The sequence below is a fragment of the Antennarius striatus genome, chromosome 18 (assembly GCF_040054535.1).
Source record: "Antennarius striatus isolate MH-2024 chromosome 18, ASM4005453v1, whole genome shotgun sequence".
NCBI classification, from domain to species: Eukaryota; Metazoa; Chordata; class Actinopteri; order Lophiiformes; family Antennariidae; genus Antennarius; species Antennarius striatus.
In genome coordinates, this window is record NC_090793.1 from 16,250,601 (window position 1) to 16,263,711 (window position 13,111).

Sequence of the window (13,111 nt, forward strand, 5' to 3'; positions counted from 1 at the left end):
CCACAGCATGCCATCCTTTTGTCCAGTTTTTAGACCAGGGGTGCTCACACTTTTTCAGCATGAGAGCTACTTTCAAAATGACCAAGTCAAAAAAAATCTAATGACTCGAAAAATGCAAAACATACATTTATATTGGGAATATACTGTACAGTATGTACAATGTACATTGATGCACCTTGCATAACAGCAGGAGCCCATACTGCACAACAACACAATTAGCTATGTACATTTTTTTTTCATGTTTACTCTGAAGATTTGCACTGAATGGAAAGAAAAAAACTAGAGTTAAAAATTGTAGGCAATTTGCTCGCTGACTTCTTTTTGTTATTGCTGGATGCGCATGTGACCTACTATCTTGTTTGTTCCATCCAACACCTCCATATATTGTAAAAAAATAAAGCCTCGTAGAGACCACTTGAGCATGAGTTTAGACATTTGGCCATTACATTTCACTATAGTCCTTGCTAGCTGTAAATTGCATTAAAAGTAGTTAATCTAGAATTTAATGTCAATTTCTCTGCCGTGATATTCTAGAAGTGAGAGTAAATCATCTAAAATCATAAACCCAGATTGTTTTTATTTGGCATTCGTTTGTTGGGTTCAGAGAGGCTGGAACGACTAATGGAACACATAAACTGCGGATATCTCATGGTATTAAAATATTCTCTCTACCTGCCAGCACAACTTTTTCCCCCTCCAACTTCCCGTGGATGTTGCTAGGCAAAACAGTTGTTTATAGCGTGCACCTCCACGACAACACTGTAAATTATACTAGACCACATGTGCTGCATGTACTTTATGCCAGATCTCATTCAAATGCCATTGCCTCGTTCTTTCACTTATGTTTTCTTTCTTTCTGTTGCTGCTTAAAACAATTTGATGATCAGAGTCAGTTCAGACACTTTCAGCACAGCAGCTCCTGCTCGACTGCCCGGATGATAATGGTTACTTGCCTTGTTTTCCTTGAAATGTCATTAAATAGTCTTAACTATTCAGTGTGATTAGAATTCCTGGTAAACCAGTAACTGAAAAGAAGTTTGCAACAGAAACAATATAATTCACCGACTTGTGTATCGCTTTAATTATATGGTGTTCATCCCTTTAAACTAATCTTGAATTGCTGTATAGTATCTTTGCAACAGACAACAATACTGCCAATTCCAGACTGTTAAACGCACCTGAATAAAAACAAGTCAATTGTTTTTGTCATAGATTCTTTAAGGAACTGGAAAGAGAACACTACATAATTGAGTCCATGTTTACATGATAGCATTGCACCATTGCTTTGGCAACTTCAAGCAACAAGCAATGGGAAAAAGGAGGCAAAGAGTGACATAAATAGCATTAAGCAATGTTCTGTTCTGTTTGCAAGAATCATCCTGTCACTGGTGGAAATAGTGAAGGATTGAACTAAATCTTTTTACAAATCAGTGGAAGAAGTTCTAGCAGTTTTGAAAAACAATTGCAATAAGTTTTAATTACTAATTTAATTGGGGGAATTGTAATTATAATAGGCTGCCAAATATTGTTTAAAATTATGGTAAATGATGATATTGAATAGGATTGTAAACCTTGTGCATGTACTAATATTTATACACACTTGTTTAGAGTAAAGCTGTAATTCCTGCACATGACGGCAGACTATGTTTTACTATTCACAGATTCGAACAACTACCTGCATCAACACAATCAAAACACAAGCCTCCTGTGAACTCAAACTTTCTTATTATCAAAAGGAAAAACACTGAGTCACAGGGAGGAGAGAAAATGTGAAACTCTTACTCCCTCAGCGGTTTTCTGGAAGCTTTGGACAAGAGGGGTGAGCAGAGTGAAGGCAGTTATAAAATATCTACTATTAAAAATACTTTTGGGAAGTAAAAAATATATTGCTGCTTAATAGAAGAATGCACCCTAGACTTTTTTGTATTTTTACTGTTCTGATGAAGAGCTTGGCTCAGACTGAGACGGCACACCGTCCACTAGAAATTCATTCATGTAGAAGATGAAATTTTAATCCAGACCACGGTTTATGTTACAGCCTATCTCAGATGAATACTGGTGAGAGGTGGAGTAGATTCTGGTCAAGTTGCCAGTTAATCCCAGGGTCACACAAAGAAAGACACACTTTCCGGCCAACACTCATACCTACAATTTATAGTAACGGTCTTTGGTGGTAGGTAGAAGCAGGAGAACTGGAGAAAACTTGAACAGACACAGGGGGGAAATGCAAACTGCACATAAAAGCCTGGGGTGGGATTGAACCCAGGACCTTCTTGCTATGAGGCAACAGCACTAGCCACTGTGCTGCACTCTCCCTAGTACTATAATTTATAGAAGGATGTGTATTTTCACTTTTACAATCAACATTTTTCCTCTTTGTTGTTTACATACACTTTGTCTTACCTTGCTTGAACTGTACTCTGCAGTGGTATTACTCCATTTCATCTGTCTCCTCCCCATTGTTCTGGCTGGCTCATAAGCCAACATGGTGTTAAGAGAGAATAGTAGTAACGCAGCAGCAACCACCTATACACCACCTGTACTGAAAATGCCACACCCTGGTGAATGGGCAGGTGGGGTTAAGTAGCCTGGGAACACTGACAAGGTGTTCCCAGTTACTTGATGACAACTCCAGCCAGCCGAGGCTCAAAGTGTGTCCAAATAGAAACAGAGTGGGTGCAGAAACCTTAATCTGTACCTGCTTGCACCTTTAAGGCAGAAGATATATAGGACTTTAAAGTTAACTTGCTTTATGTTAAAGATGCCTGCAGATATGAATGGAGCCCTTTCTCTTCTCTAGTACAGCACTTGAGGACACAAATAGAATAAAAAAACATGTATCATTGTAACATCAGTCCATGTATCAGTGGTGAAACTTAAGTTTTAAATGCAGCTAATATGCTTTAAACTGAATTGTATAACTTTACTAATAAAATGTCTTGATGTGGTGTTATTTGAGAATGTCATATTTGGACTCTAGAACACTGAGTAAACCACTTTAGCAAACTCATTGAACTCATTGTTATGCCAGGTCTTCAGGTTTTGTTTTTTTTTTAAATTAAATTGATCATAATACCATCTTTCACACATCCTCTTGACATTTTAGCAGAGTATATTTTGCTGCCTTCTTTATTTTTCCAGACTTTCACCACCACTCCTCGTCCGGTAACGGAAACTGACGTTACATTGCTGTGACATTTCTTGGGTGGATACTGATATTTATTAAATTATTAGTGTGTATTAGTCGATTCCAGCTTTTAATTATTCATTGAAGACTAAGGTAGACAGCCAGTGCAAATGGGTTTAATTTTCTACGTAGGTATGTGTTGACAGTGAGTTACAAGCTGTACTAGTGGGATGGAAATAATAATTAACTCAAAATAACCCCTGACCTTTAAGGTAGCCTCAAAGAGACTAAGTGTGAGGTCGACTACCACTGTATAACAAGGAAACAGACATCAAAAGCTATATTAAGTCTCAGCTTAGGAAAATCATTAAAACTCACTTCAGTATTTCAATAAGACAGTCGGCTCTGTTGGTCGTTATTAATTATGTCTGCCCCTTGACTATGGAGGCAATTCAAAGATTTACTTACTCGTAGTAATTTGGGTGAGTCATGTGCTGGGAAAGTATTTACTTAGAAACAGGATGATTAAATAGATTTATGTTTGCCAAAGCAGTTTAGTGAGGAAAGTCGAGGTGATTCATCAAGTAGGGAGCTCTTTGAAGTGAAGAGAAAACTGCAGAAATCTTCTGAGCAGCTGCTCTCTCCCCCTGCACAGGTTAGTGAAACGCCTTTGAAATAACTCCATCAGCTCATCAGAAAGAGCCAAATGTATCTTTGGCAGGTACCTTATTTTCATATTGTTGGCACCTCAGGGAAGCCCACAGGATTTAGCTGAAAACATTGAAAAGGCTTTTATCATGACGTGCTTGAAATTCAGTGTAACTTTAATTCCAGAATTTTATGTGCAACTCTTTAGTTCCTCCAGGAAGTCTCTCACACTCAACAGAGATTTGCAGATAATCATGAAAAGGATATCAGCTTCTTTTCATATGGTAATGGATATATTAACAGTGATCAATGTTAACAGTGTCTCAAATAGAAGATCAACCGGATTAGAGGAAGAATTGTGGCTTTGAAATTACTCAGTGGAAGTTAGTACTTTATAGAAATGTTCTTTGCATTTTCTGCCACCAACAGTGGTGATGTCATGCCATGTCCTGATGCTGATGCAAAGTGTAATTTTGGTTGACCGTTATTATTGTCTTTACCCATGCAAGTATTTTTGCAAAAAGATCAAGTGCATGGACGGCGTTTAATCACAGGTGGCATAAAACATGAGAGCTGTTTTATTTTTTGTTTGTTCTCTGAAATGAACATATATATGTATTAACAGACATCTTGGAACCCATAATATGGTGTGGAAGATATCAAGGTTTCAAGGTTTCAAAAAAAAAAAAAAAGTATGTCAATCTAGTCATTAAATTATTATATATTATAAAACAGTGGTAATACACATGCCTAACATATATCTTATAAACTTCTAACTTATAAACTTATAAATGTATAACAGTATATGTTATAAATTTGAATATGCATTTTGGGAAATCATCAACGCTGTTGTGTGTTACAGCCTTTTGGAGGGGATGGCTGGTGTGACACCATCAACAATCGTGCCTACTGCCAGTATGATGGAGGAGACTGCTGCCCGTCCACACTCTCCACCAGGAAGGTACACAAACGGATATGTTAATGGCTGCAGCTCTGCTCCGTGTCCTGTCTTTCATACTTCAGTGAGAACATGTATATTTCTTTTCTTTTCTACGTTGTTGTTTTTTTTAATCATATTTTTCATTTTATGCAAATTATATTTTCAAATTGGAGCCAAGTGGCAAAGTGCTGTTAGTTTGCGCTAGGTTCACATCATTGCAATTACGATGGAACCTGGAGGCAGAAACTGGATTCAAAGGCAGATTCTTCCTGTTGACATTAACAGAAATCTGTTGCTTTTGGCCTGAGCACTGCCTCGCTCTGCAGCAGACATCTACTAAACAAACAAACAGATTCTTGCTACTTTCCCCTCTCTCGTTTTGACTACTGTGCCTGTGTCTCCGTAATCTTTACTTCATACAACAGAGGACAATTATGCCTTCCTGCTTGTCTGATAAAATGACAAATAAGGTTTCCTCCAACCCATGCTGCAGTTCAATTTTTCACCTTCTAATACTGTGCAGTGCAGAAGTCAATGTCCTACACATCACTGACACAGTTTTACTCATTGTAATATAATATCCCTGATGAGATTTCCTTATGAAGTACCAACTTGATTTGACAAGAGAACTTTAAGATATAAATTTTAAGGTGGCCAACACGGTCAGAAAATCAATTGAAATCACCTGAGATGGATGTCCAAACACGATTTAAAATAAGGATAATAAGAAAATATACCTCATACCTACAGTATACATTCCACCGCATCGGTGGAAGAATATATGGCTTGTCTTTGTGATGATCCATCCAAACCCATTCTCCCTGGTGAGTGGTTATGCTTGCTTGGTCCAATATTCTAATACATAAAATTACACCATTTGCCTTTAATGAATGCTGTAGTGGGTGGTTGTGATGGTATGACTATAATAAATAATATCAAACAGCCAGCTGTAGAACGAAGACTTCTCACACCTTCAGCTGCATTTTTCCCCCCGTTTTCTGGGCTTTCATGAGATGTTTTCTTCGTTGTAAATGCTTAGGAAGTAGCTCAGACCCGTTCACCTCCCCTGACTGTACCCTATTTGGCTACTGTACAACCACACATTCATGACACTCATTCAGGGGGCCCTGAATATTAATTCCTACAGGCTACATTCGGCCAAGCCTCGGCTGTCTCTTTTATGTCCACAGCACGCCATGACTCACCGTCAGCTCTTTCCTAAATGGAGGAGTTCAGAAAGTCTTAAATTGCCATCATAATAAATGAGCTGCCAGAATGCCACTAACTGCTCTTTTACAGGGGAATGGGGGAGGCTGAAGGTATATGGCGTTTAGGTCGGCCACTGTAAAACAGCAGCTTGGCTAGTGGGGTCATTCTGAGGAAGTGAACTAATCTGCCATTACAGTCCGCTTCCTGACTCCCACCGCAGCTCCAGCACGTTGATAGACCAGAGGGAGGTGGTGGATGGTGGACTTATTACAGAAACATTTTTATGTGTTCTCCACTTGTTCAGAGGTAGGAAATTACAAGTTTTAACTAAGGTGAACGAAATTCAGTTACTCATTTACTATAATTTCATTACTCAGTCATAACCACATGGATGTGATGATGATGTGAGGTGGAGGCCACAGGTTTTTTTTAAAGTTTTTAGAAGAATAAAGGCGCTCGCTTTTGAATCACAGCCACTGTAAGAATCAACGTTTATGGCCATTTTTGCGTCGATCATCCTGATGACGTCAGCTGCCTCTTTTTTGAAGCTCACTCAGAATTTGTTTGATATATTGTGCAACTGCAGCGAAGAAGAGGGAAAAGTGATTCAGGTGGGTTTCAGGCAACATCCCTTGAAAAGATGATCTAATAATTCACTCTCACTATGAAAGGAAACAGTCCAGTTTTGATCTGCTAACTGTAGCGTGACAACTAGCAAACAGGAGGACTAAATTAGATCTAGACTATATTTGGTTTTGATTGAGGTTGAATTCACTGCTGTGAAATAATATCTTGTCACATGAATTCTGCTTATAAAGTTACTGCAGTCAGAAAGGCAAGTAACCCAAATAGCCAAAAGACTTTTTTTTTGTAAAGGAGGCAAAAAACAAATGCTTTGCTTTCCTTCCAAATGTTGATCAAATGTTGAACTCTGCTTGGATTGTTCGCTGCCTGCATCACTAAATCAAGATGAAGTTCTTAAGGAAACATTAAATGGCTGTGCCAATTTGTCTTAAATGGGGCTGCTGGCATTTGAAGTGACTCGGGTCCTTCTGCAGCTCAGTCAAACTATTGACATCAACTGACATCAACCCCATCTACCTCCAAAATGCAGAGCAATCAGCAGCGAAGGCCGACAAGCCACGACCTCCCCCTGCCCTTCTCTTCTTGCTTGCCGTCATTCTTATTTTCTTTCTTTGACTCCCTTTCTTTGCTTTCCTGTCTCATTTTTTTTCCCTCCCAATATTCCTCTCACTCCCTCTCTCCAGGAGTGAATGTTTACATTTCTTCCAGCAGACTGCTTCACGGGGCACCAGAGTTTATTTTGCAACCTGTGGTGATGGCTCGCTTCCGAGACGAGAACTGGCAACCTCTTGTTGTTGATTCTTAACATGTGTTCATCCGTTCACCTCCGCGGCAGTGCGTTCCTCTCTTCCTCCCCTGAAGACCCTCAAGGTTTCTCGTCGTTCATAGGCCAAGTTGGACCATTTGACATCACACACTTCATTGGCCTCCAGAGGTCCTTTTTGAAACTGTTAGGAAATACAAGTCTGCTAAGACCACACTGGGTTTGCTAAACACTAACTACCTTATTTCACAGACACTCTGCAGAAGTGAATACAAATGTGTTTACTAGCTGCAAGATCATGAAAAGCAAACATTTACTTTTTACTGTCTGTTTTTGTCATTTAAAATCATGCTTTTGCCGCACTTGAAATGTTCCAGTTGGGAAGGCTTTTCAACTAGTGCATTTTTCAGTGACTCTGCTTTTACTGAAAATCCTGATGTAATATTTCCTTTTGCTCTGCTGCGTTTTTAGGCGTCGTTCCACCTGCTGACACTGCGATAGTCCGTAGATCTGCATAGGATTCTATCACACAAACAATCTCAGAGTCTGAAACAGAGAAACCAATCAAATGGAAACTGTTTCTTGTTTGAGTCATCAATTAAATGTGACATGTGCACCAGATGGGCCCCAGTAGACGATTCTGGTGTTTTTTTGTTAGGATCCAGCCGCAGATGGAAAAATCTATAGCGGTTTTGAAAAGTGACTAATGTTGCTCTTGTTTACTGTCAGGTCATTCAGTTTGGGGCCGACTGCAACCAGGATGAGTGCACTTGCCGTGATCCCGAAGCTGAAGAGAACAAAAGCAAAGGCAATTGAGGAGAAGGAGTAGGTGGAGGAGGAATGCAGTGAAATATAGGGATGAAAGTTGCTGAACTTGGGTTTGACAGTCAAAACCAGACTATACTTTACAACAGACAAACAAATATAATATATACATTTGATTTTCTGGATTTGATTATTTTGTTGGTATAAGAAATTCATCAGTAACTACACCGACCATAGATCTGCTGGTTGTAACTGTCTTTCTCACATGTAGATAGATAGGTGCATAAAAGGATACATTATGTTCAAAGACTAACCTATATAGACATAACGTAATATATTTGAATCACCTAACAAAATACTAGATCAGATATTAACTACACTCAACTTATATCACAAATTCCATAATACACACATATGTGCATGGAACAGCACCTGTACACAACTTTCCTTCTGTGTCTTCAGTTATATTTAGACAAGAACACAGAACATGAAATATGTTTATTATGGTCATTTTTTATTGGAATTTGTTAGCACTGTTCAATGTTGTACAATGTTGAGACTACAATATTAGAATCTTCTTCAATGCTCTGGATCTCCAGTGAGGCATAGATGCACTTAAAACAATGGAGTCTGCAATGTAGTGGATGAATGAAAAAGATTATTTCTTGGGGGGGCTCGTGCTAAACGGTTCCTTAGTACAGATCTAAATCTACTCCTGCTTGGATGATTTATATCACAACTGCTCTGGAATCCACCAGCAAGTAATGTTGTATCTATATATGTGTATTCATGTTCCTGCAATGCTTTATACTCTGAAATAAATGCAAACATTATATAGACCCTTACACTGTCTTTCATTTTTTTTATTTAGAAGGTTCATGTTAAACGTTTTATCATCAATCTGCGTTAACAATAAATGGATAACAGCAAATACAAATGCACCTATATAAATATTTCATGCTTTGCTGAAGATCGATCAATCTATCTATCTATCTATCTATCTAAGTACAACATATTTCTTGTAGTGACCCTGTTGTTTTACCATTATGAATAAAAGTTCATGATCACAGATATTCACAATTTGGAAATAATTATGTTGGCGTTGTCTAGAATCCAGTTGTATCCATCAGTTAGTACTTTTAAACCACATACAAAATAAACCACAGCCATAACTCTTTGCAAACAGACTCATAATAAGAAATGAGTATGATCTTAATGAGAATCAGTAAAACTCGTAGTGTACTATATGTTGACACTGAACTATCAATATTATCCTATACCACAAGTGGACAAGCATCTTAGATTGTGAACTAGCATTAAAACCATAAAATTTGTTACTTGTAAGTACACAATAAGTACACAATAAAATTCGGATATTATTTCATGTGATAAAATAAACATTTAGATTTTATCTATCCACGTGCTTCAATTTTGTCTTGACGTTTCTCAGAATTTACAAGAATTCCTAGTGAGCTGAATAGCTCTGGCTCGAAAACATCTGTCAGATGTAATATTTTCCTGAGATGAGATACAACATTTGTTGTTGCCACATTAGTTCGACTCAACTTAAGTTAAAGGTCTTATCGGACAATAACAGTGCTGTCTCTTCAGACTTTGTATACACATAATTCCACACATTCCATACATGGAAATGGGGGTAGACTGGCCTATATCAAATTTATATTTTTTTTCCCAAGTCAAGGTGATTAAAAGTCCTGATTTGAACCTGTTCAGTTCAAACTCCTAAGTGCACCTTAAGAATATGTTTTTTACAAGCATCAAGTTAGAAATTTAAGAACAAAGGCGTCCACTGAAGAGTTAAGATATTTTTTTTTATTGTTTTTTGAAATACCAAAGATGAAAAAGTTTGATAACCTCACTAACAGAAAATCATGCAGATAGAACATGACTGATTATTCTCAAAGACCGAGAAGTCTCCATCTTGTGCATTATTTATTTCATGTTCAGTTCCATTTCCACAACAAAATTATATCATTGTCTTTTTGCTAATTAACATTTATAACAATGGTCCAGTTCATCTTATAATGGTGAACAACACAAAGTCAGAGATAACAAAAGATAAAGTTAAATCCTCTGTTCTTTATAGCTGAACTGCCTTAAGTGGAATAATCCAAACAACTGCTAGTCTAAGCCACAGAGACATCACAATACATTACTATATATGCTAAAGCACACATGAATCTTAGACATGTACGTATATACAAGACAAAAACACTGCTAGGATGTCATTCATTTATGAAATACTTTGCTGCTTATACAAAAAAATCTACAAGTGTTAAATTTAGTATTCACATATGACATTTGTTAAATGACAACCAACTGCATTTCATTGAGGTGAATCTCCAATATTTGAAATGTACATAATACATGATTATAAAAAAACAAGTAGAGGGTGAAGAAACGATCAAAAATACTCAACACAAGTACAATATTAATTGAAATGTTGAAACTATACACTGATGCATGACATTAAAAGATACAAAGCAGTTACAAATATTTTGATATAGTTACCACTTCAAAATAGATAGACAATTTAATACTGTCAAATGATTGATCATGTTTCACTGAGTGTGTACAGAAAATGAACCAACCTGTGCAATTATTTAGTAAGCAACTTCAGATATATATGCAAACTATCAACACTACATTCATTAGTTTATATCTCTAAAACGATAAGGCTTTGTACAGAGTTTATTATCAATGTCAATACTTCTAAAATAACTCATCTCTCTCTCCCTCTTTAGATTCCACTGACACATGCTACATCACATTTCTCAAACAAACGAAACTAACTTTTTGCAATATGAGATTAGTTTTGTGAGTGATGTTACACAACCTGTTGCACAACCTTGTTGAACAACAAAATAGAAATCCTGGTGTTTGATGAGTTAGATTCGTTCGTTCAAAATGTGCACAAAAGGAAGTCTCGAATGTTGTCAGTTGTTTTTAAGCAATACCACAGAATACAGCAGCCGATTTTAAATTGCATCGAAGGACATCCATGTTTAAGCCCATAGTGTGTTTATCTGGTGATTAGAAGATAACGACAACCAATGTTAATAGTAAAATTAATGTCAGAAACACAATCCTCTGGGTTTATTGGTGAGTTTAGGTTAAAAGTCAAAGAAGAAGCAAGCTGTTTCCAATATGCAGAAAGGATATGGGCTTCTTAAACACAACCATTATAGGGCTTTGGACTTATAATGGTTGTGACATCATGAGTTGTATTTTGTTATTTGTCACGGTATTTGAACAATATAACAAAATGTTGACTTAAACAGGCACAAAAAAATCTTTTCTTGAATTCTAATGTCTGCTTTGTCACTATAAGACTGAAGTTGAAGAAGGAAATTGTCAATTAAGATAGCAGATGAGAAGAGTGTAAAAAACTCTTCATAAAATGAAAATACTCTTTTGGTTGGTAGTTGTTTCCAAAAAACTGTTCACTTTAAATTATGTTTCAGTACAAAAATATTGAAATCTTTGTGTTTAGTTTTTCCTCCTATTATTTCACTGTAGGATGGATTCAGCAAAAACTGGAAAGATTTGTCTTCTGGGTCAGAGGCCTGCTGCAAAAGACACTGAAGAACACCAACCAGACAACAAATGACAATGCTGGGACAAAAAGTGACTGCAATTTACAATTGTCATCCATCCAGCCATCAGATGCCCATGTAACGGAAAATGTGAATCATTGAAATGTAACCATAAAGCTGCAAATCAGCAGGTCAATAAAGACCGATAACAGACATTAATGGACGTGCTTTTGTTGTGAGATTTGCAGAAACTGTCAATTTTCAGCACATTGAGAGGGAAGAATTAATAATTTAATCAAAGGAGAGTTGATTCAATTATAAGGATACATCATTTCATGCCTGTTGTTTAAAATAATGAACTCTTTCTAATGACACGACAATTTTTAAAATAAAAACAGTATTCTTTGTTTGTTGGTTTTATGAAATCACCCTCATGATGGTTGATGCTTCTAAGCCAACAGCTCTGAATAATATTACAGCTCCTTAGGTTCGCCATAGTCATTATACATGACAGTGAGCATCTGCTCTTCACAGGCCTTGTGTACATCCTGACCCATGCCAGACCAATTCAGATCAAAGGCTTTGGTGTCAGTGTAGCGACAGGACAGGAACTTGAGGGACATCCTGCGGAGGCCAATCTTTGGCTCCCGAAGAAGACCTTTACACCACAGGGACAGTTCATCTAGCTGGGAGAGGATAAGTCCGGCCTTTCTGTTGGAACAAAAGGAAAATATTGTTTCAAGACCGTCATGTTATCCATACACCTTTTATACATTGCAGAAAAAAAGCTAATTTAAGTTTTCGTTGCGGAAGTGGTAGACAAAACCAGCTTGTACAAGAGTCTCCTCCTATTATTTTTATTGCCAAACTCATACATTAATATCACTCACTGGACTACCATTGATACTCCAGCATTGTTTGGTACAGAAGAAGTTATCCAAGGCCTCTAAGAAGCAGCCAAGAATCATTACTTTCAATTCTAATTTTGCACATGCACTGCCATCCGTAACAATTTCCAATAAAAAAAAAAAGTTTTTTTTGGAAGTAGCAGGAAAAGAAGTAGCAGTGAAGTTATGTGATATTCAATAACAGCAGACTGGATTATCACCTACTGCCTTTATTATCCTAAGATTTAAAACACGTATGTTTCATGAATCATAGCACTTGACTGAAGAAGACCGTTCAGATTGACCACTGTACAAATCATAGCATCTGTGCTTGCATTCCATGGGTAACCTGCACATCTGGGAAGGCATTTGTGATGCTGAAAGTTACATACAGGAATATCCCAACTAATTTCAGCAGGACATTGCCAAGCCTCGTTGGCTGTTCTTTACAACTGAGCAACCTTGTAGAGTAAAATAGTTCAGATACTAGTTTAAACTGCCTACATTCCAAACCTGTCTCCAACTAACATTGCGTGTAAAAAGGCACCAGGTAAAACAATAGAGACCTTGGACAGCTGTATCATGCCAGAGGATCTCTGGCTTCCTCTCACCTCCAAAGACATGCAGTTT

General features: G+C 37.3%; 2 protein-coding genes across 2 annotated transcripts in view; one reads left to right on the plus strand and one right to left on the minus strand.

The window, feature by feature from the left end:
* Window positions 1–8,877, plus strand: part of pappa2 (pappalysin 2) — a 62,808-nt gene extending 53,931 nt beyond the window's left edge. Inside the window, exons 26-27 of the mRNA XM_068341547.1 lie at window positions 4,638–4,736; window positions 8,002–8,877. Of these exons, the coding sequence (XP_068197648.1) occupies window positions 4,638–4,736; window positions 8,002–8,088 (186 nt within the window). The 3' untranslated portion in view covers window positions 8,089–8,877. The remainder of the gene's footprint in view (window positions 1–4,637; window positions 4,737–8,001) is intronic.
* Window positions 8,878–9,994: 1,117 nt separating this feature from the next.
* Window positions 9,995–13,111, minus strand: part of astn1 (astrotactin 1) — a 277,794-nt gene continuing 274,677 nt past the window's right edge. Inside the window, exon 24 of the mRNA XM_068339866.1 lies at window positions 9,995–12,305. Within this exon, the coding sequence (XP_068195967.1) occupies window positions 12,068–12,305 (238 nt within the window). The 3' untranslated portion in view covers window positions 9,995–12,067. The remainder of the gene's footprint in view (window positions 12,306–13,111) is intronic.